This window comes from Neofelis nebulosa, chromosome 1 (assembly GCF_028018385.1).
Source record: "Neofelis nebulosa isolate mNeoNeb1 chromosome 1, mNeoNeb1.pri, whole genome shotgun sequence".
Lineage (NCBI taxonomy): Eukaryota > Metazoa > Chordata > Mammalia > Carnivora > Felidae > Neofelis > Neofelis nebulosa.
Window position 1 is genome coordinate 50,663,591 of NC_080782.1, and position 24,364 is coordinate 50,687,954.

General features: G+C 39.6%; 1 protein-coding gene and 1 long non-coding RNA gene across 9 annotated transcripts in view; one reads left to right on the forward strand and one right to left on the reverse strand.

Annotated features, from left to right (window-relative positions):
- Positions 1–24,364, reverse strand: part of EBF1 (EBF transcription factor 1) — a 392,556-nt gene that overhangs the window by 104,170 nt on the left and 264,022 nt on the right. For 4 of the 8 annotated variants that reach the window (XM_058721706.1, XM_058721698.1, XM_058721739.1 and 1 more), the window contains exon 8: positions 23,060–23,177. In XM_058721706.1, coding sequence (XP_058577689.1) covers positions 23,060–23,177 — 118 coding nt within the window. Of the gene's footprint in view, positions 1–23,035; positions 23,178–24,364 lie in introns of all 8 variants that reach the window. The other 4 variants (XM_058721690.1, XM_058721685.1, XM_058721724.1 and 1 more) reach the window with 1 other exon arrangement.
- On the forward strand, positions 8,240–23,069 carry LOC131507233 (uncharacterized). Its single transcript, XR_009259399.1, has 4 exons — positions 8,240–8,377; positions 8,495–8,659; positions 13,746–13,819; positions 22,748–23,069. It is a non-coding gene; the product is annotated as an uncharacterized LOC131507233 (long non-coding RNA).

Genomic DNA, 24,364 nt, shown 5'->3' on the forward strand with positions numbered 1-24,364 from the left:
TACAGGTATCTAAAAGTTCACTGCAGCAAAAAATTCAAGAGTCTAGGTGCCCCCAATAAGAGAGTGGTTAAATAAATTATGATATATCCCTACTACAGAATATTAGAAGTGCCATCAGAATGGCTGGAAAAGATTTCTATAAACTGACATGGAAAGATATCAAAGTAGGTTAGGTAAGTAAAAACACAATTTATAGTCTAATGAATAATGTGATTTTGTTAACTTAAAAAATAATATATATAGGAGCCTATATGTGCACCTGTGCTTGTGTGTATGTAGTTACACGTGAACAAAGGTCTGGAAGGACGTACATCCACTGGCCCCAGTGGATCCATATGAAAGAGCAATGGCGCTGGGGTGGGGCTGAGGGGGCAGGGAGACTTACATTTTACTCTATAGAAAGCCAAATGGTTTGAATGTTTTCAATGAGCACACATTAAGGTAATATGTTATCATAATAAAAATTAAATAACAGAATAACAGAACACTTAATTCTGTAAGAGATAAAGGTACTATTTGGAGCACATTGATACAAATTTAAAAAAAAAAAAAAAAAAAAAAAGCCCAGCTGTGCTGACTAACAGATCCTGAGCCTCTCCTTCTCTCTTCTTTTTGGGTAAGTTTTGCTCTGAGGAAGCCCAAACAACATCTGAGCAGCCAAGGACCTGTTTTTCTTTCATTCAAGATATCCAAAGAGACATGGAGGGGATGACAAGGAGAGATCATTTTTAATAGTCATAGTGGATATATTCAGTAGAATTTGAAGGTGAAAAGATTTATAAACGAACTCAATTCAGCCCAGGAATGTAATAATCAGTACAATTCTATCTCCATGAAAATATTACAAAATAGGGGAGGGGGTGGATTTGATTGAATACAAAACCACTTTTACCAGCCAAATCTTGATTTAATTAGTAAATAATTTAATTAATAAAAGATTCTTTCTTCTTCACCAGTGAATTTTCACTGTGGTAACCACAAGGATGATAAGCCAATTCCTGGTTCTAAATCCCATTAAAAATAAAAGTTGAAGTTGATTTTTTTCTTTGCCCTTTTTTTGTTTTTTACCTCTTCCCCCACCCCCAACAGCCACCAAAGTAGAGGAGATTTTCTTTCCTTCAAACTATGACAATAACATGATTACCCCACCACAGTTTAGCATAATGGCTCTGAAATGCTCGTGGCACATTGCAGAGTTAAAGTGGAAATTATTAGGTAGCTCTTCTTTGTTATAATAATGATCACTCCACAAATAAAAGCTCTTCTCCCAAAGGTACTGCAAGGCACAAAATGCTAATTCTGAAGATTATGTGTGTGCTTTTATTAAATATTACCATGCCCTGCCTGTTTGAGGGCTTCTCTGCTCTGATTGTTTTATGAGTACCATGTTAATGTCATTCCCATCTTGCTAGCAGCAGGCACACATTTTAGCGTTTGTATGAGAGTTGATCAAAGGCCACGTGCTGGGGGAATTGCTGAGAAAACACGGACAAGCGATAAAAATCTAACAGATTAATTGGTTTAAATTTCATTTCAGGGTGTTGAACTTTGGCTCGGGACTCTAATACTACACCGTGAGTCAGGGCCTAATTACCAGATTTCCAATTTGCTTCTGAACAATGGTCGTGGTGAGAAGAAAAAGAGAGGGAAGAATGAGGGGGGAAAAAAAAAGAAAAGAAAGAAGGAAGGAAAGAAATCATTCAGCCTCCAGTACATATTTAACAACTAATGTTCTGTGTGCAGACAACTGCACCAGGGGACATTTGCTATCACCTGCTCTACCTCCAGAGTGTTTATATTTCCTTCCAAGAGCCACAGAAGACAGAAGAAATCACGGATGCCCTCAGCAGTTTAAAATTCTCTGATTTCCAGAATCAATGTTACAAGATGCAAGTGCCTGCTCAGTCACATTGGAAGCATCAGTTCCCCTTTTTAGCAAGGTGAGTTTGTAAGTTAGAATTGCACCTTAGCCTCCGATAGAAATGATCTATTTCATTGATAGAAAGCAAGGGCCAGGAGAGCCATGTTTACCCCAGGGTTTATGGGTGGCCTTGGGAATAAGGGTTAATTGAGCTCAGAGGTGCCTGCCCATTGAGGTGAATTAGTGGTGTGTGCAGCTATCAGCAGGGGCCTGGGGCTGCTCATACTTTTGCCTCTGAAATCTTTGTACTGTGATCAATACCTCACTTGTTTGGGGTATCCGTACAGATGACCTGGGTGCAAGATTTATCATCTCTTATCTCCAAAATGAGGCTTTTGTGACAGTCGATGTCCTATAATGGAAGTCTCATTAAAGATGCACTGTTTGGCTCTTTTGTCCCTTCCTGTATTTAAACATGCTGGGAAAACAACACTTCATCAGTTGGTAAAATGTGTAAATATATTAATGTTCTCGTCCCATTCTAAGTCTCAAGATAAAATTCCACTGAAATAGATACAAGCTGATTTCCCATTTCCATTGTGTATGATATACGAAAAGATGTAAACTCTCCTTTTTCAGCATTCTGTCAGCCAGAACTCTCTATTAATGAGCATTTCTACGGAGCAGATAACTGATGCTTACAATGGAGGTGAAGATGCTGGCACGAGCCCTTACTGGCTGGCTCCTGAATAAAGACAGAAAGATGCAATTATGTTAAGTTGATTTAACATTCAGAGTATTACAGTATTTGCAAATGGGCAACAGCTCCAGCTGTTCAAATTGCACCTCTCTCACTCAGAATGACCTTGAAGCAGTCACTTAGCCTCTCTAAAGCTCTTACCCTCTCCAGGCAGTAATTTCTGCTCACAGACTTGTGGCAAAATGCAGGATGTGTCTGCTTGCGTCTTGTTGTTTTACTATGTGCCAGGCACAGAACATGCTAGTTGCTGCTATAATAATTATTGTTATCACCAGTTCCCCACAAGCCAGAGTTTATTTGCTCACTAGAATATCCAACAGTCTCATCATTCCAGGTTGTGTACTTGACTGTAAAACTTTCCTAGGAACCTTCAGTACAACGACTTGCTTAACCTAGCCAGCTAACTTGACTGAGGAGGTGGATCTCGCATCAGTAGTTCTAAGGTGGAATTTTTTTTAAGACTCTCATTTGCCTGGAATGAACATTAATGGAGATCTTTTCAGAAATAAGGACATGACTTTCCTGTTATTGTCCCAAATTTTTAAGACTTGTGAAACCCATGAGCTCAGCCCACTTCTTTTCTCTCTCTCTCTCTCTCTTTTTTTTTTTTTTAATCATGATTGTGGGATCATGACCCAAGCTGAAATCAAGAGTCAGATGCTTAACTGACTGAGCCACCCAGGTGCCCCTAGCTCAGCCCATTTCTATGGGACACTTGTGACCTCATATAATCTCATGAGGGCCTTTCTGTCTGTATCTACTTGATTTTGGTGAAGTTGTGCTTGACAGCAGGCCTCTTCCAGAAATGACAGGGACACAAAGGAATTCTACTTGGGCTCAATGCATAGATATACACCCTTCTTGTTAAATCAAAACAATGATTCTTGCTAGGTTTTTTAAGTGAAATGATTACTTTCCTGACTACTCCCAGATCAGCAGTACCAATACCTGCATTCTTGGATCCTGACAACTGGCAGCTACTGGTCAGGAAGGAGGACAAACAGATGGTTTGCTCCTAGCAGGAAGACTGACCCTCTATATTTTCATTATGTACAGGATGCAAATCTACTTTGGGTTTACCCACTTTCCAACTGGATGCCTTGGAAACCAATCAATAGCAGTTATAATGCCTGACCTGAACCCTCGCACCAGCATGTGCAAACTTCACTTTCAGAATGATAACCTCACCACGTACTCCTACTAATCAGCTAACAAACAAATAAACATAACTCTTAATACAAACAAATAAATAAAGCTCTTAAATTACTAGATTTATTTCTGCCTTCCCTTATTTCTTTTTTAGTAATTGCTTTATGCAGCTAAGCATTTTATTGTTTATTAGGATTTTCATTTTCTTTTGTTATTGGTCTTCATTTATTGCCCCATCCACTAGCATATCTAAATATTACTTGGCAAAGAATAATATATCATATATGCAAAAGAGATTCTCTGTGTGTGTGTGTCACTTTGAAGAGAAATGAAACCCATGATATGGAGATTTCTCAATACCAATGCAATTAAATCTATTAAATATTAAATGAGAAGATCAAGAATTTCAAATGTTTTCCATCCTTTATTCCAAAATGGCTTTATTTGGCAAAGTCCTTCACTTTGACAACATTAATGGCTCTCACAGAAAAGGAGAAAAGAAAAACCTCACAGTCAGTAGATGGAAATGTAAATCCAAAGTCCATCTACGTTAACACAGAGTTAACCTAGTGGGAATATCTAGGTGTATCTCAGTTTAGCTAAGTTCCAAACTATGCCATTTGCTAAAGGCAGAGTAAGTCCAAATTGTATCTGCTCTCTGTTTAATTTTCATCTTTCTTATTCTATTCTGAATCAGCAACATTCTTCAACAAACAGTGGACACAGATCTGAGCAAGGGAAGAGCAGAAATCCTAGAGCAACAATTATAATCTGAACATTTTAGGGCAAGTACTTTTAGATTCCTGAGTTTGTCTACCTGAGATCCATAACTGTGTAGGTTCAGCACACAGGGTTATTTAACAATTTAGCAGTGAAAAATCTTGACATTTTGATGTACCTGTAACTTCTAAATTGCACTTGAAAGACTTGTTGAAGGCTTTTTGATTCAATGACAGCAACATAGCATTGTTTCATAATATGCAAAAATTGTTTCTTAACACTTCGGAAGCTCAAAATTTTATAAACTCAAGGAGGTGAGAATTTGCTGTTATCCCCCTCATGTTTGATCTCCCAAATCCAAAATTAAAATATACAAAATATTAATCCCACAATAACTAATGGCAAATATTGCCACTGTTTTTTGTTTCTTTTCTTTTTCTCTCTTGTTCTAGGATCATCAGCCACACCATTGAAAAAAAATTATCGTAGAAGGTGGGAGAATCCTCAAAATGAATTATTCATGAATCCAATTGTGATATTTGTTTCAACAATAGTAAATTCACTTGCCTCTGATTATACAATAAGTAAATAACTCTTTTCTTCCTGACAAGGAGAACTTTTATGCAGAAAATTATTTTTAGCCCAATTCTTACTATCCTGTTGTAAGAAAAGTTCTAGATATGAAAGCCAGGGAAGAAAGGAAAATGAAAATAACTTTCCAAAACTGGACAGCCAATATTGTGAAAAGAGAAAACAATTCTCAGGTTAAAAAAAAAGAAAAAAAAAAAAACATGTAAGTGCTTCTTCAAGGAATACTCGAGTCCTTATTCGTAGGCAATCTTCCTGGGTCTGGAAAATCATAAAGTCAAATATGAGCAAGTCTAGTGGAAAATCTGTGATGTTAATCTTGGCTGGAGTCGTATTTTTAACAGGCCTTGAATGCGTGTGCCGGATTATCCAGATGGCCATACAGGAATCGGCCTGATAGGATTAAACCTTTATGCTGAACTCTGCTCCATCTGTTCGCCAAGGTTTGCCTTTCCTTATCTGAATATGAATTTTTAGCCTCCTTGTGTCTGGGAGCCGGACTAAACTCAACATTAAAAACGTATCTGTGTGCAGATAATTTAACATTTCATTAGTTAGTCTCAGTTGATATCAGCTTGGTCTTCTCCTAGAAAACATTTTTACAAAGAATTTTCCCGAGAAGGAATTTAAAACCATGTAGGATCTTTTGTCATTGTTGTTAAAGGGTTTTGTCTTTTTCCTCCTATTGAATTCTAGGACTCATTCAATGCACTGTCAAAATAGGGGTTTACGCTGATGTTTGCCCATAAAGACAGAAAAGGAAGACTTGGTATCCTATCTGCAGAACCTGACTACGAGAAGAGATGAGATATCCTTCCGACTGGATGAATGATCCAAGCAGAATATATTCATGTATGGGTTTTTTTTTTTTCCATTACAAGAGGATTGGTATTAGTCATCATTTGATAAAATTAGCTACAACAGCCATTTCTATCATTTTCGCTAGGTTTTCTATGTTTTAAGAAGGCTTTTTTAGGGGATGGGGTTTGTAATTTAGAGCTTCATCTTGAATGAAACAGACTATTTTGTCCTCCTGTGCATACATCCCCAGAAGAAGTGAAGTTACTTATTTTTCAGCTGGAAAAGTTGACTGGGCAAGTCTCAGGACAGAGGTCAGTGAGTAACCAATAAGCCAGAGCTCTGATAGATGGTTCTGGGGTTTCCAACCCTGTGACAAAGGAAAAGGGAGGGCTGTGACTGCTGGGCTCAGCGAAGCAAACAGCATGCAAATGAATGAATAAGTTGCATAAAAGAAGGATCTTTTAGCATCCTACTTTGTGGCTGGTTAGGCAATGTGATCGTTAGATGTGCTCAGTGTAGATTTGTGATGGAAATGCAAGAGACTAAAACCTTTGGAGCCTGAGTCCTAAGAATGTAAGATCCTTCTAGCAGTCTAGGAGGGCAGGGATCCACCAGCTTTCCATAATCCCCTTGGTAACACTGGATCTTGGCTCTATGCCATCATGTATTGCAGGGGCCAGCAGCTCATCAAAAATTTCAGGCTTTTCCACACACAGGTCTAGTTATTATGTTTGCACAGTACCCTTAACTGGACAGCCAGAGGAAGAGAGCAGTGAAACTTTGCATTCGAGCTTAAGATGACTTACATATATTGGTCCAAATGTACATATAACATCTTATAAAACATATGTCTTTGGCATATGTTTTTGACAAGAATTGTAGTCAACTGATAAAGGGGGGGGGTTCCCTTTCATGAGGTAGGTGATCCTAAGTGATGAAGCTCACTATAAGTAATCTCTTGTAAAATGAACACTCACACACACAGCCCTAGTATCTATTCTCCACATTTTGTTGTAAGCAAGGACAGGATGTTCAATGTCATTACTGAAATCTGCTTTGCCCAATATGGTAGTCACTAGCCATATGCTACTATTAAAACTTAATTTTTAATTAGCTAAAATTCAATAAAAATACAAAATTATTTTCTTGGTCATACTAACCACATTTCAAGTGGTCAATAGCTACATGTGACTAGTGACTATCACATCGGACAGCACAGAGATAGAACATTCCCATCATCACAGAAAGTTCTATTGGACAGCGTTGATCTAAGGATCAAATTTAAATAACTGACCCTGTAAGTGATAAAGAACAATCAGAGTTACATACATATGAGGTGCCATCCATATACCAGGAACTGTGCTAGAAATAATTAATCTCTACCCCCTTCAACAATGACCACAAAATCAAATGCTCACAGGACCAGGCAGAAAGGTAAGTAAATCAAATGGGCTAGGGACAACACAATAGGAAAGGTGGGGTTTGTGGCTAAACTGTAGAATGTATACCCCACCCAAAAGGGACACAACTTCTCAGTTTGACCTAAGTGCTGCCATTTGAAAATGTAGGTCCAACATTACCAGCTCTTCTGAATATAAAAAGAATTTGCAAATCTGGATTTTTAGGTAAACTCTCTTTATTTTCAATTGTAAAACAACAAATACATAGTTTCTTAAAGCACCATGCAAACCAAACCTAAAAATGGCTTAGAGCTAGATTCAGTCCATGATCTGATCCACCAGCATATAAATTCTGTATTTTTGGAGGTCCCAGAATCACCTTTCAGTTATTAATTTCTGCAACTACACAAGTAATACTGCCACTGACTCATCAAACAATAAACACAAACCACCACCAATGCCAATTCTGCTTCTGATTGCTAAAGGCCTCTCCCATAACAACATAAAAGTCCCCAGCTAGCCTTCCTCTGCTATGTAGAAGATTTTCTATAAGCAGTTTGAGAGACGAGCTCCCTGCTCCTAAAGGATTTCTATTGTCATCATGCAAGACAGCATAGATAGTGACTTTTTAAAGAAACGGTGTTTTGAATGTGAGCAGCATCCCAAAATCAACCTTGCCCAACCTTTAGTAATGCACAATTCCTGCTCTGTGCTTTTCAGAATAGTAATGCTTATATTTCTCCACACGACCAAGGCTGCTACTGCTAACGTATTTGACTGAATTTTTATTATTGAGAGCCTTATCATTTTGAGCCAGTTTCCTCTCCTCCCTGACACATTCAGTGACGCTGCACTCCAGTGTTTGTTATAGCACAGATGTTTCCGTGGTGATGATCAATGACGTCACAAGCACCGGAATGTGTATCATCAAATGTATCCAGACAGAAGAGTAAAGTAGAGTGGGAACTCCACTTCCATTTGAACTCCATGTTGACTGACTCAACTTCCTCAAAAATTACTCTTTGGGGTCTGGGCTGTTCAATCTGGACTGCAAAAAGCAAACATACTTGCCTGTTTGTAATTCACTTCTACTATCAGGTTATTAATTATGTGCTAAATCTCGTCTACATACCAAAACCCAGATTAACCTTCCTCAGATGCCAGCTTTCACAATGTTACTGCTGTGCTCAAAAGCTTTCTGTTGTTTCTCCTTAGCCTATGGGATCAAGTCCACCCTCCTGAGTCTGGCCAATTCTCCCCTTCCAACCTCATTCTCCATCTCTCCCAAACTGGAAGCAGGACTTGGCAGCGGTTGGGACCAATGGCTTTGGATTCATGAGGCCTCAGCTCACATTACAGCTTCAACACTTACCAGCTTGGGTAAATTACTTTTCTCAAGCCTCTGTTTCTATCACTTTAGTTGGGGATGACAGTTATAAGAGAACTCACCTCATGAGGTTGTTGTGAGGTTTAAATAAGTTAATCTACGTGTACAGAGTTCTGCACAGAGTAAGCAATAAATAAATGTGAGACAGAATGAAAAAGATGAGGAGTTGCAGAAGAAGGAATGTAAAGAAAAAGAAAATGAAGATGATCATGACAGGCCCTCCAAAGTCACTGTTTCCAAACATGCTTTGCATCATTCCACCATTTCTTTTTCAGGAAGGTTTTACTCAAACAGTACTGTTTCATAAAGGCTGGTCTTCTGCATGAAGCTGTTTCTTCCTATCCCAGGCTACAAAATACTAACTGTTTAGTGAACTTCTATGTCTTTTCCATTCATTCATCACTAACTACACTTTTCCTTGAACTTTTATCCTGGTATATATGTTTGTATATGTAAACCTGGGATGGCATATATGTATGCAAATCAACCTATCAGTCAATACATCCCTTGCAAGCAGGGACCTCATTCACTCACAAACTGGATAGATAGTATTCTGCACTTAACCAATGCCTGACAATTAACTAGCATTGTTAAGCTTTCAAAGGGTTTGCCCATCTCAATTATTCTTAATATCAACCCTGAGTAGCAGGCAGGCAGATGTTATTCTAAATTATACTTTACAAATGAGGTAACTGAATTTAAGAGACTCACTTGAACTTGAAACTTTGAGAGTCCACATTGGTAGATAAAGTCAAATATTTAAAACACCCCAACTACCTTTCAATTTTGGAATTTATCTGAAATTTCTGCTCAGTTTGGCTAAAGCATTCACTTCAACCATGTAAATACTACAGCCAAAGTCCCATAAAATCTTAGTTGTGCAATTCCTATTCCCAAGATAGAGTGTAGATATTTATTAACTTTACAGAATATTACTAGTCTATTTCCAAGCCAAGTTATTTTCCCCCTAAGACTCAGCCCCACATATGAATTATAGTAAAATCTCTCTCTACCTTCTTCTATTTCCAAGTTCAAAAAATGGCATCCTAATATAATACCACAGGTGCCAATTTAAACACAGGAACACTGGAAATATTCCAGTTTCTAGGCTTAGAAGCTTTTCTATTGTTACAAGTTAGGCTGCTAAACACACAGTCAGAGTTTGGACATAGGATATAACTGTAGCAGCACTTTAAGAACTTACATTTTTAAATGTAGAGCAAGTCCCCTTAAGTTTCATTTTCAATCTGGACATTATCCATCTCAATGGTGTTCATTATAGAATTTTTCACATACAAAGAAAATAATAAAAGTTTACTGGTTAAATACGTTATCCTAAAACAGTACCTTAATAACATTTTCCCCAACTTTTTTTTTCTTTCTTTTGAGCAACATTGATTGAATTCCACAGGCTTTAGCTAACCAAATCAAGAAGAGTTTCTAGGATTCTGCCAAAGTTGAAAGGTAGAAGAATCTGATGTCTGACTTTATTTTTTGTTGCACATACAGTTACTAGAAGGCACAGCTGGTTTGATGATTCAGCCGGAAGATTTTAGCAAAGAATGACCAAAACTCTATTTTCCTTCTCCACTAAGAAATGATAAAATACTGGGGCGCCTGGGTGGCTCAGTCATTTGAGCGTCTGACTTTGGCTCAGGTCATGATCTCACGGTTTGTGAGTCCAAGCCCGTGTCAGGCTCTGTGCTGACAGCTCAGAGCCTGGAGCCTGCTTCAGATTCTGTGTCTCTCTCTCTCTCTGCCCCTACCCCATTCACACTCTGTCTCTGTCTCTTAAAAAATGAATAAACATAAAAAAAAAAATAAAAAAAAAAGAAATGATAAAATACCTGGGAACTGCTGGGACACAGTCCCCTCATCCACAGTCCTAGACATAATATACCTAAAAACATCTGCCTCGGGATCTGCACAAAGTAGGGGTTCAGTATCTGTTGGCTTCCCACCTGTGCTCAAAAAGAAGACAAAGAATAATAAAGAATTAAACTTCTCAATGTGTACCAACCACATTAATTTTAACCATTCTTCCAAATAACAGCCAAAATCTATTGCTATTTTTTATTGGTTACATATGCCTGTCTCTTGAAATTTTTCTTACTTTGCCCCGAAGACAATGAGAGAAACTTGAGAAGAAGCCCCAAATCTGACATTGTCTGTGCCTCTATTCCCTGCATTCTCCTGCTGCATGTCTCCCCAGAACTACGGGTGAAAAATGTGGGTTTGAACAACTGGTGTCCTACTGATTGCAACTGTCAATTACATAAGCCGGCAACATAGCAGCATATGTTCACATATAAAATATTGATTAATTTCACAGATTGGGATAAAAATATATTAGTACTTAGGTTTCGCTTTCATGCTTAGTGGTCAGATAAGTATTCATCCAATTCAGATCTATTTCTGCACCCTGTGGGCTCCAGAGTGTTACTTTTGTGTTTCACTTTTCTTTTCCTTCTCTGGTTACCGTCTGGTTTCCCATGTCGGTGCCTCTACTATGACTGACCAGCATACGTTTAAGCAGGACTTTAATTACTAGGTCATCTCCCAGCCAACTTGCCCAAGGCAGACTGGCAGAAAAGTCCTATGATCCACGTCTCAGACTCTTTCTTGCTCCTCTCCAGGTAAATCTCTTTTTTCTGAAGATGCTAAAATCATGCTGATGGCATTATATTCATCTGATAAGGATGATGTTCACCTAATTTCTATAAAGTTTCATTTCTGTCCACTGAGTATTTCAAGTTGCAGGGCTGGCACAAGGAGATTAAGATGGGGTGCCTGATAGCGTGACGTGATACCAGGATTTTTTATCTTAACCCAGAAAAGCACCTTCCCATATATCACTGCACATGCCAACTAACATACCCTGGGGATTTAGCACAGATCTGGCTTTTCAATTTGCCTTTGAGTAACGTTGTGAATTTGCTTCAATTGAAGCAGGAATTATATTACATGATCAAATAGCAGGAGAATTTCTCTCCACCTCTGAAGTCCAATGTGAGGAGATTAGCACTGACTAAACAGTGGGAAAGAGCAGTGGTGATGACCGCCTTATGTCAGCTACTTGGAGGTCCAAATGCTACAGATGCAAAAACCTAACTCTTTCTGTTTGGCCACAACCAAATGTTTGAAGGATGGCCTCAGTTTCCCTTGTTTGCTAAATGGGAAGAATAATAGCAGTGCCCTCCTATGGTGATTAAGAGTATTAAAAAAGAGATGATACAAAGGGCTGAGCACTGAACCTGACAGGTAATAAATGCTCAAAGGCTGGTATCATAACAGCAAAATCATCATCACTCAAAAAAGTGGTCTAAAATCTAGCATTTACTTGGGCAAAGAGTTCTAGTAGCCTGTTAACTCGTTAGGAAAATGCATTGGACCCATATCTCCAAGTCAAAGAGAAACCAACCTATAAGAAATTTTCAAATTTATTTTTTCAAAAATGGATCTCTGAGCTAACTCACCTTCCCTATTAGCCCTCTCCCAAGCTTCTCATATTGTGCCCCCACATGGTATTTTGGACATGCTTCCCCTCTGCCAAAAATGCTCTCTCTTCTTTGCTTGACAAAATGCTACTCATTCGTGTTTTAAATTTTAAGTGTCCTTCTATTCGTCACACTTGGCTGAATCCCCTTGTTTAAACCTCTCTTAGCAGTTTGTATTTCTCTTTTATAGTGCGTACTATCATTGTAATTTAAGTAATTCTAAATTAGTTATTTTTTGTAATTATTTGCTTAACATAGACACACACACACACTCACACACATCTATATACCTCAAAAGGCTGCCCCTGTCTTGTTCACCTCTGCATCCCTAATGTCTAATACAATAGGCAGTCAGTCAGTAAACATATGTTAAATAGATGAATGACTGAATGCCTGAATGAAGGAGAGAATGAACAAAAGAAGAATCATCAGGGTCGTTAAGATATTAAGGAACAAAACAGAATAGTTTAAAAGTTGAAAACTCTTTCAGTCATTATTAACAATCGCCACTACATCAACATAGAACTTCCTAAATGGGTAAGCAGCAGCTCCTTGGAATCTGTTTTCCTAATTTTCCTAAGCTGATCTGGCCCCCCGGTCCTGCAGCAGGCACTCTATGCTCTTGGGGGCTAAAATTAGCACCAGTAAGCTCCCCCTACAGTGGGCTCTAATCATGCAAAGGCCCAGGTGGATCTTGCTGACAGATGTTAAGGTTAGAAGGAAGGGTAGCAGCCAGATGAGAAAACAGAGCCACCCCCTTCCGGAGGTACCAGCACTTCCTGTCTTTAGGCCTGGCTGGTTCCTGCCTACCCAGCCCCTCCCCCATGCATCAGTTTCAACACAGTTGCTGCTCTTTCTGTCATTTGAACTCAAATTCTATCTCAGAAATTGATGCCCCTGACAACACAATGTCAGCTTTGCTCAGTGTCCAGCTGGTTCCGTATATATTATCATAATGTGCTGCCTGGGTGGACCCTGGCTGATTCTCTCCCTTGACTCAAATCCTCCTTTCCACACTAATTTCTGCCCTCTGACATGTAGACACCACTTGTTTAAAAATAAAAACAGAGTTAACAGCTTGGGAAACATTTTGATTTTCAAAATCCTACAAGGACATTGAATCTATTCTAATGGTAAATTGAACTAAAAAGTTTTCTTTAAAAAAAAATTTTTTTTTGATTCTTAAAAAAATTATGTTTCCCAGGGTCCTACTCTGTTTCCTGATGACTTGAAAGAATTATTACTTCCCCAATGCTTAAGCCCTCTAAAACAGTTTCCCAAACTTCAGTCCTGATTTTGCTCCATACTAATACCACTTACACTATGACCTACTTAATATTAATTAATTGATCTAGCTGCTATTTTTGTCTACATTGACTTTCTTTTTCTTTAATTCAGTCTTGCCCTGAGCAGTAATAGCTGAGATCACAACTTTGGAGTGCTGTATTTCTGTTTGTTTGTTTGCTTGCTTGCTTATGCATCAAGATAGACCTGCAACTATTTAGAAAAAAAAAATTTTTAATGTTTTCTCCCCATCACCTAAAATCATCTCACATACTGCATGGGAAACCTAATCTAAAAGCTCACTGCTAACTATTAAGTGGATTCAACACTACCGTCTCAGCTGAAGAAATTCAGAGAGAAGAACGTCATCAGGTGAGAGCTACCTAGCGGTTGTGTATGCTACACTCTGGGCTTTTCCAGGCCTCCTGGAACCCACTGCTGATCTCTTAGAGAAATGCTCAAGGTGAAGAGAAGTTGGCCTTGGATCTATCCTGTAAAATGACCATCACCTTGGTATTGGTGGCCACTCACCAGGGAAGTGTATGTGTAACACCTTAGGAGATAGGAGACCTCTCACAGAAATAGCTGGATTCAAATAATAAATCATCGGGACTTGAAGGAAGCTACCAAACTCCCCCTTTAATTGATGTGGAAACTGAGATCCAAAGAAATCAAAATACATATTTGAGATCACATAGCAAGGCTGAAAGGTAGAGGCAGGCTCTATTTTTGTTTCTGAATGCACAACTGAAAATGTTCAAACAAAAATGTTTCAAACCCACTCCTGGCCACTGACCCTAAATATCTCATCTTAATAAGATTGATGACAGATTACAAACACTTTCATTTGCATGTTCATATCCCTTGAATCCTCTGATACTCTCAAGTCAGAGAAGGTCCTATGACAAGTAAGTAGAAAGAGGCCCTTAGTTTGGAATAATCAGTCATGCAAATAAGCACAACTGGAATTATGATGATTTTGTATCCAAACATAAGATAAAACAATTAGGTTTACAAAAGTTCTGTCATTTCGGTCCAACATATAAGCAGCAAGCACCACTCCCTGCCTCCCACCATGCTCTTCCCTATACTCCGGGCTTATTAAAATAAGTTAGATGTGGCTCACTCATTTATTAGGTCATTCAAAATACCAAATACTGGACGTCTCCCAAAGTTGATAGGTTTGTCAAGAAATTCATATAAGAAAACAGCCTCCCCAAATCTATATCATGTTCGCATGTGATTTGCTGCATGAGGTTTAGCAGCCCTTCAGTCCCCTAACAAGGAGGCTGTTAGTATCCCAACAGCCTTTTAATTCACAGTCTCACAGTATTCCTCTGGTCTCCTTTTTCTCTGCCTTGTATACATGCCAGGGAGCCCATATGGTCAACAAATGATTTCTACAGAGATGAGTTAGAACATCCTTACAAATAAATAAAATATTACCAGTCTCCTTCTTATCTTGCCAACCCCATAGAAAACATACTAGTCATCAAACAAAATCAGCATTTTTTTTTATTTGACTAGCAGAATGTGGAATAGCCATGGGAAAAAAATAGGTTATTACTGAAGGAAAATAAGCTATAAGGTAAACATACACAGTATGCCATTAAGAAAAAGAAGAAGATATTCTCTGAGTTAACTTTTGAAAGGTCTATTTAAGATACCAGCATAATTGCCTTCCTTGTACTGAGATAAAGAACAGTGGAATAAGAGATGGAAAGAATTTTAGCATTATATACAGAGCAAGTAGTTGAAAGTACAGACTCCAAAGTCAGGCTTTCTGGGTTTGAACTCTAGATATACTACTTATATGCTGTGCAACTCTGGGCAAATAACTTAGCCTCTCTTTAATCTCAGTTTCCTCATCTTTATGAGGGGTGCCTCTTACTATGTGCCTGGCACTGTAAGGACTCACTGAGGGTTACTGTCATTATTCTTAGTACTATTATTATGCAGAGGCTATGTGGTTAGGCAGACCAGGGGTCAAGTCTCAGGTCCGATTCTAATTAGTTTTGTGGCATTGGGTAAGTTACTGACCCTCTCTAAACCCTAGTTTTCTCATCTATAAAATGAGAATAGTAATTGTTACAGTTCTTCAGATTTGTTGGAGGACTTGATAAGTCAAATAATTACCACAGTACTGGCACAGAGTAAATGTTCCATAAGTGTTAGCTGATAATAGCAAATAACAACAGCAATGATAATAATAATACACATTGCCACTTGGCCTGGTCACCACTAAGCAGGGGAGCAAAGTCTCAGCATTATTTCTCCTTTCCCATTAGTGCCATGGGTAGTGTCAGATTCAACTAAGAATAACACAGATCACCTGCTTGGCAGTGACCTGCGGCTCCTGAAGACTCTTTCATCTGCCTGACCCCGAGCCTGCTGGCTATCAAGTCCCCAACGTTAGGATTTCTGGCGTTACCCACTTTATGGATTACTCTGGATATACACTGAAAAACCAGTCTCCACTTAACATCTTCATTCATTATCTTGACTTCTTGCCACGTAATTTTTTATTGCGAGGGAGGACAAAAGGCTACTTCCCCACTGCTCAAAGAAAAAGGCCTGATTTGATGCTTGAAAATCTGGGGCCTATGAGCTCTATTCTATGACACATCTGGATATTCTTAGCCCTAATGTTTGTCCATTCATCTTTCTTTTTCAAGTAGGAAAATCAATTGATAAGATGTAATGTGCCACTCTAAGTAACAAAGCATGACATAAATATTTATCTACAGTAACCTGGACCCTTCACCAAAATGCTTTTCCCTCAGTGGGCCTGACTGGAGTTCTTCACCAAAACCAGTCATATGAAGGGCCACTGTCTAAGTGTAAAGCTCTGTCTGCATCTTTCATACCTGGCCCTCATGTTTTGAAAGTGCATTTCTGTTGGGAAGCTAGAGAGATGTATCTTTCATGATCTTTGGAATCCCAGAGAGACCCCTGCAAGCTGATAGCAACCTGAACTGTAAAGGCATCAGGAGTAAACTCCAAGTCCTCCAATGTCTTGTGTAACCCAGTGACTATAAAGCTGTGCGCCCCCTGATTTCACACTTGCCTGCCAGCATACTGTGGGTAAAGAGTACCAAATAGATTTTGACAGAAACTATCTATGTGAATGTGAGAAGATTACATCCCCTTGCTAGGTCTCAGTTTCCTTATCTGGAAAATGACAGGATGCACTGGATGACCTTTTATACGTCAGTGGCCCTTCACTTGGCATGAGCTGTCACTCACCCATTGACCACAGTGGGAGAGGAAGAGAGAAATCTGGGAGAGTATGCCTTCTCTTCATTGTTTAGTTTATTTTCACTCATTCAATTTTAGTTTGTTGGGGTTAGACAAATAATATACATTTCATAGCCAAGTAACACAGCAGCCCTCCATTCTGAAGGCCTTAAAAAAGTCTCTGTAAGTTTAACAGTAGTCAATAGGTAAATTCTTTCTAAGCTACTTATGCAAAAAGCAAATCGATAAGCCAAAACCATCTGGAAAAAGAACTCTCAAAATGTTTGACTTTCTTCCTATTTTGAACACTTGCACTATTGATAAAATGAGGAGTGATCAGGGGGACGGCTCCCAGGCACAGCCAACTCCCTGGTGAGCTTCCAAGGGCCGGCAGGGAAGAGCAAAGTTATAAGCAACTCAGAGTGATCTTGCCCTGGGCTTTCATGACACACTAGGAGTCCATGTAATTGAAAATGAGTTCATCAAAGCCCTGCTTGGCCCCCCACACCATTTCACAATTGCCAACAACCACGGCCTGAGTGTCTCATGTGGGCCTGCATAATCTGGCCCTCAGCAGCCACCGCGGCCTCATCTCCTGCCATCCTCCCAGTGACAGCGGGCAACAGGAGTCATCCCAGTCTCCTCTAGGTTCCCTGAACTCACCTAAGCAAAATAGCCTGTGTACACGCTGTCCCCTCTTCCTGGAAATTTGTTTCTGTCCCTTTTACCTCGTGAAAACTTACTCAGCTCTTTGTTAGGTTCCGGCAAAAATGTGATATTCTCAAAGAAGCTTCCCTGACACCTCACTTCCCCCCCCCACTCCTGTTATGGTCCCCCTTTTTATGCATAACTCTCATGGGCTGGTTGTAAATTGTTTTAAATATCTTTCTTCTCTATTTACATTAGAAATTCTGTGGAGACAGGGCCTGTATCTGCCTTGTGCTACTGTATCTCAGCATGGTGTCTGTCACGTACTGGATGCTTAGAATGAATGAATGAATGGAGAAGGAATGATTTGAAGTCGCAGTAAGCTGAGACCTCATTCCTTGGCTGGAGATCCAAAGAAAGTGCTATACCGGAAACATCCAGTGGATTTCTTTGTTCTCCTGAGGTCCTGTTTCTCCAAAGGCACCTCCAGACAAGGAGAGGCATGTGTCAACAGTTTCAGTTCAGAGCACCAAAAATTGTGCATGCTAAAAGGTCTAGAGATGACCCAACCCAGGTCTCATTGAATGCATACCAAACTGAGGCCACAGAAGCAAAGAACCTACCCAGAGTCATACAGCTAGTTCATGACAGAGTCAGGTCCGGAATCCAGCTCTTCCCTCAGACAGCCCGATCCTCCCTCTGTTAGATCCGGCTGATATTTACTAGCCACTTCTTAGGGCCTCATTACACAGAAGGGAGAAGAGGGGGCCTCTCCTTTCTGTTGGAAGCTCCATGCTGTCTCTCAATTTGGAGTAATCTTCCCAAGCCTGAATCATCTTTCTCCACATGTCCATAAAACAACAAATTTAAGTGCAGCTGGGCACAGGGAGTCAATGGGGTTGGATACCCAGGGGCAACCAACAGAAGCAAAAACTGCTTCTGTCTGGAGCAAAAGGATTAAAGAAGGTCAAATGCTAAAGAGCAAGAATAACACCATATTGTCAGGGACAGCTGGAAAGGGAAACTACAATGGAGAGGTCAGAACTAACTGGTGGTGGGGAAAATCTGATTCTACTTCTCTAACGCTGTAATTACAGCAAAGAGATGGGCCCAGTGATTCTATTACCACTCTCTCCTCTATAAAGTGTTTTTAGTTTGACCAAACCCTACTTTTGTTTAGGTTTGTTTTATGCTGGGATCCTGGCACATTTATACTTCATGTCTTTATCTGTAGAATTACTTTAAAGGGAAATTTAATTCATTTGTATCTCATGCCTACGAAAACTAAATTTCAACTGTTTTGCAATTTTAAAAAGCATGGGTATTTAAAATCATCTATATTTGAGCCAAGAAACTAAGTGGAATCGTAGGTTAGAACTCATTAACATTAAAGTGTTCACCTTCTAAAAACTCTTGAGTAATAGGTTTACTGATTTTTCAAATACATATGATAACTATACAAATTCATACCGATTTAAAAAAAAAAAAACCTAACTATGCAAAACACCAGTTGGGGCCTTAAAACCAGAAAGGGTGCCTACTGATGATCAGCTGAGCTCTCTGACCTGCTCAGATTTCCCAGTGATCACAGAGAAGGCATGTCCTCCAACCATACAAAAAGGGGAGAGAATAGAGGCAAAGAGAAGGGAGGAAGGGATAAAAACACATGCACGCCAAAAAAAAAAAAATGTCCCCTAAAAAAAATGAGCATTTAAACTGCTTGTCAGAAGGCTTTCTGACAAAGCCACTAGAGTGTATTCACAGGCATTTGCATAAATGCTGCCGGTGAGTTCACCATAGCTGCTAGCGCTAATGGTACATAAAGTAATTTAGTCACTTCTCCCGGCATTCTGTGTCAGAATGATGAGCACCGGCACTTTGCCTTGTTGCATATTAGATCATTAGATAATAAAGTGTTAGCGCATGCAAGCTGACAGGGTCCCTGCACTATAGCTTTGTGAGGGCACTGCATTTTGCCATAGGGGGAAAGAATAGAGAAACTGATGCCACAATTGGCCTTAAATTCAAGTAAACACAACCTGAAACTCAAGAGAACAATAATGACAGTATCAACACTCCCTAAGCCTTTAAAGATCCCCAGCATACAGTCCCCAGGAATTTGCCCAAATGAAGGGAAGACAGGGCAGACACATAAGCTAGGGTTGTACATTACCATGGGTGGCAAGAATTCTTCATCTTTGGCCCCAAGTCTATGCTTTTTCAAAAACTGAAACCCTGAGAGTAGCCACCTGCTGAAGCTACCTCTCTCCACAGCATATATCTTCCATAAAGCTACTGCTTAAAGATGAAAACTCACTAGTCTAAACTCTCCCATAAATATTCAGCCAAAGAAAATCTCAGTATTTATGAATGAAGAAAAAAATGAGAGAGAGCAATTACCATGAGCTACAGCATGCCAGGATTCACTCTCTTTGGACCATGAAAGATTCTGTGAAATAAATTTGCCTTTGTGAACTCTCCTACTTGAAATCCAGGGGCAGTTATTTGAGCAGGGAGGTTTGGAAGTCCATGGGTCACACAGGGAGGACTGCATGAATGTAAAGCATGGTCTCTATTTCTACTTATATGCAGAAACATGAGCTACAAAAGGGAACTTTCCTCCAACTGTCTGACAAGCAAGATATAAATAGAGATGTGCAGAGTTGCTCAAAATAATTCAGGCTACCTGTAAATGAGATGGTAAAAAGCCCAGAATGAGGAAAAATGAAGGCTCCTACAGGTCATCTAAAAGGTGAAAATAGCCAGCAGTCTCACTGTGCAGAGGCTGTCTGAGGTGGGGATGAAGGAAGGATTGGAGCAGCCAAGGAGTAGGGGTTTGGTTCTGGAAGTTTTAAACAGGACAGTTTCAAACAGGATTTTTCAATGGTAAGATAAAGTATTACCATACCCCCAAATCAACATGCATTAGCATTTAGGTCCATTCCCACACATCCCCAATGAAAGAGCCCAATAGTCATCCTTTGCTGAGTAGATATTTATGTATCACTTTGAAGTGTCTAAATGAGTGGGTGGTTATGTGTGGTTGGTTGATTCATTCTGCAGAGAAGCAGATTTCCATGTTATTGTCATTACAAAGAATTTCAAGGTGCCTACCCTTTTATTCTTCTGGAGAGAAATAATGTAAGGCTTTGGTGAGAGCTAGGCCCCCTAGCTGAAGAAGACAGGACACGGCCACATCCCCACTGTTGGTTAGCCATTTATGAACAAGTGAAATGTCATCATTTTCATGAACAATATGTTAATAACACGGCCACTCGTAGACTGGTAAATTGGAGCCGAAGAATAAAATATTGCCTTTAAAACTTAGAATAATATGATATTCCAATTGAAATATTAATATGTATACCTAGAAGCAAGGATATTTGAGCTGGGATGAAGCCTAGAGACATTTTGATCTAGAGATCTCAAACTGTTAGTCTATGGCTCTATTCCTCCTAAGTGGCATTTCCCCCTTCTTCCCTTCTAGGTTTAAAAATTTTATAATTAGTTACCAACAATTAAAAATCAGGAGTTTTTGTTCTTGCCACACTAGAACATCTGGCCCCACTGGGCCCTCAGTCCCCTTGGCCACAACTCTCTGTGGGACAATAGAGCATACACTTGCCCTTCTTCTGCAGTCTCCACCCAGCCCACTTCCCCTATGTACCTGACCTGCCCCCACTCAAGGCACACAGTTTTTTTACCCCTACAGATCATCACCTTCATTTTACCAAGAAGAAAACTAAGGATCCCCAAAAGTAAGGTGACTTGTCCAAGGTCACGTAAAGGTCAGAGGTGAAACTAAAAACTGAATTTACATCGAGTCTTTCCTCCACATCACAATACAAAATCATGTTCCTGACCTCCATGTTCTAGAAGTGTCTTTCCTAGCAGGTTGTTTCTGTTGGTTTGTGTTCCCCGCCCCCCCCCCCCCCCCCACCAAGTAGAGGGATGATTTGCAATTTGCATTGTGTCATGTGGTCTGTCACTGACTTCCCAAGGCCAGGAATGGGAGCTGGGTGTAGTCTGCACTTGGAGCACATTTTGAAACTATGAACCCATGACTGGTAGATTTCAAAGTGATAGTCAAGTCTGTCCTTGGACAGGGCAGTAACCATTGTAACTAACCAGCCACAGTCAAAAACAAGACTTCAGTTTTTAAGCCACTGCTCTCCAAATTGTGCCCAGTGAGTATATACCTAGTTTTTTCTCTTCCTTTCCTCTAAATACTTCTAGTAATACAATGCCTTAAGTGACTCCAAGGGTATTAAAAAGGCAATATTACTATAAAGTGAGGATCAGAATAATTTCAAGTACAGGAATGGAACTAGGAATGTAATCATGAGCAGGTATTTCAAATGGCCTTCTGCAAAAAAGTAATATCCATCCATCTCAGCACTAATGAAACCATAAAGAAGCGGCTTTTGAAAGATGATGGTTTACTTTAAAAAGACTGTAAAACTGGTGAAGAATCCCTTCTAAGAGTGTTACATCTGGCTAATTAATAAAAAGTAGTTTGTATATTCCTTAAGTGCAGGAAATAAAACAGGCAAAAATAATGATAGTGGTATTTTTATTAAATTAGAATGCTGGCAGGGAAGGGGGTTTTCTACCTTATGAATTATATCATGGACGGCTCACAGCCCTTGGAAAAATCAGACAATCAGGTGGTAATTTGTGCAGTAGTGTTTTTAAAAGAATCCTGCTGACATAGCAAACTAGAAAGTGAAGTAGAGAAATGGGTTTAGAGTTTAACTTGAAGAAGATAAGAGACATTCTAGCATGGTGATTGGTATTGAGTAGAGTCTCAATCATTGTTTCCTGGATGGATGGTTGGATGGATGGATGGATAAATGATGAATAGATGGATGGGTGGATGGAGGATGGATAGATGGATAAATAAATGGATGAACAGATGGGTGGATGGATGTATCAATGGAAGGATGAGCAGACAGAAGGAAGAATACATTACATATACGTGTAGTACAGAAACATTCAGATGTACATTCAATCTAGCCCGTGGTTCCTTTGAGTGGTATTCACTTTCCTTGATTCAAATTTTTATCTGGTTTCCTCCAGTCCTCTCAAAGCTACCACTGATTAGCCACAAATTCAAGACATATGTGATTTCACCTAAACAAAGTCCACCTACAGAAAGCAGGCTCTATTATGTGCTGATGAGGGGAAGATTATGCACGAGGCACAGGAGGGACATTTAGTTTGGGCTTCAAATTCAGAAAATGCCTCTGACCTAGATTTTGGACATTGTCTCCAAATGAGGTTTAATATGAAGTTACAGAGGTACACCAGCAGGATTGTAAAGATGGTGGAGTTCATTAAGCAACCAAGTCAGTTATAAACCCAAAATGTATCACAATATTTATGACCTTCCTTTGGCCTTCCTTTATTTTTCAGTTAAGTGGGAGCCGAAAATAAAGCAGTGGTCCAGGTCTCCCTGGAGACCCAGGTCTCTCTCAACCTGAAGAAAAGATGCATCAGCCATTTCCAGGGTAGAGAGATGTGCAACAAGAAAGGCTGGGCCTCCAAGATGTCTTCCTGTCTTTCAATACTTAGTATCAATAACGTTCAATAGAACATTTGAAATTCGAAACAGAGTAGAAAATGTGGTGGAGTTGGAAGAAAGAAACCAAATAGATTCACAGTTAAAGTAGCAATGCCAACCAATGAAAATGATTTGCCTACCATGTTCCAGATAAGAGGGCGTACCTTCCGAGGGGTCAAGCCTCCGAGCCCTCCGCCCATGCTTAGAGTTATTATGGACAAACATGTTATCAGAGACTGCCAGGACATGGCCATCCACATTGACTGTCGTAGACACCACGACCTGAAGACAGAAGAGAGAAATGAATGAACATTTTAATATAAAAGCATGGAGGGTAATAAACTCAAGTTAAATAAATAACAGCTGGGAGCTGAAGAAAATTGCATAGCTATTTCACATAATAACTGGTGCTTATGCTGTACAAGTCTAACAAGAGGAGCTATTGATGAGTGGGTCTTTGGCATGGAACGCTTTTGATGCAGTTTTAAGTAAAATTGCACAGTTTATAGTTATACAGCAGAAGGTACACTGTTAACCATAATTTTAACAAGAGGATCTTTATTAGCATATTTTTTTTACACAACGGTGGTTGTGTTTCACCTAAATTACCCTTCAGTTTAGACACTGAAGCAGATATCACAGTTGATCATGCAAATAAAAATCTTTTGAATCTTTAAAATATCCCCCCCCCCCCCACCACCACCACTGTGTCAGGGTTAAGAGGATAGAGAAATGAAAAAGAGAGGTTTCAGTGAGACCTGGGATGCAGCTTTCCCTCCTGGGTGTCTTTCTGGTGTTTCTTGCACTTTTTTCTTCCCACAATACTTCAATTAATCAGACCAAACTTCCTTCCCCCTCCCCCACCCTCACCCCCATTACCACCAACAGCACAATCCCTCCCCAAAAGATCCTTGGTAATGAAGGGTCTTAGATCTGTGTTTCGAAGCCAAAAACAAGCAAACAAAACACAACAAAACAAGAAAAAGAAATGGTGCCTTTGGCCCAAGATGTAATTCAGGTACCCTGGCCATCTCAAAACTGACTCTGAACCCAGTTTGCCAGAAGGGACACAGGCAAAGGTGTTTTCTCGGAGAACTTTGACTAAAACAATGAGGAAAAAAATGACCTACACTTCTCCTTATATTAAATGGGGAAGAGGATTAAAACTGAAACCCACAGAGATATGTTTATTCATGCGACCTCTTACAACCAAATATAATAATTGTCTGTAATTGCAGCTTCAGCTCCCACCTCATGCTTTGACATGGGAAACAGCAATCAGCCAGCTCCCGTTTAATCCACCTATTATGTTGACTAATTAACTTTCCTCGACAGTTTATTTCTTCCTCCATTATCAGCCCCTGTCAGCCGCAAGCACCCTGCAGCATAGGGGGGACCTCAGGCTCTTTGATTGATCACCGATAGATTGACATGCAGATTAATTTAATTAGAATCACCTCACTTGAGAA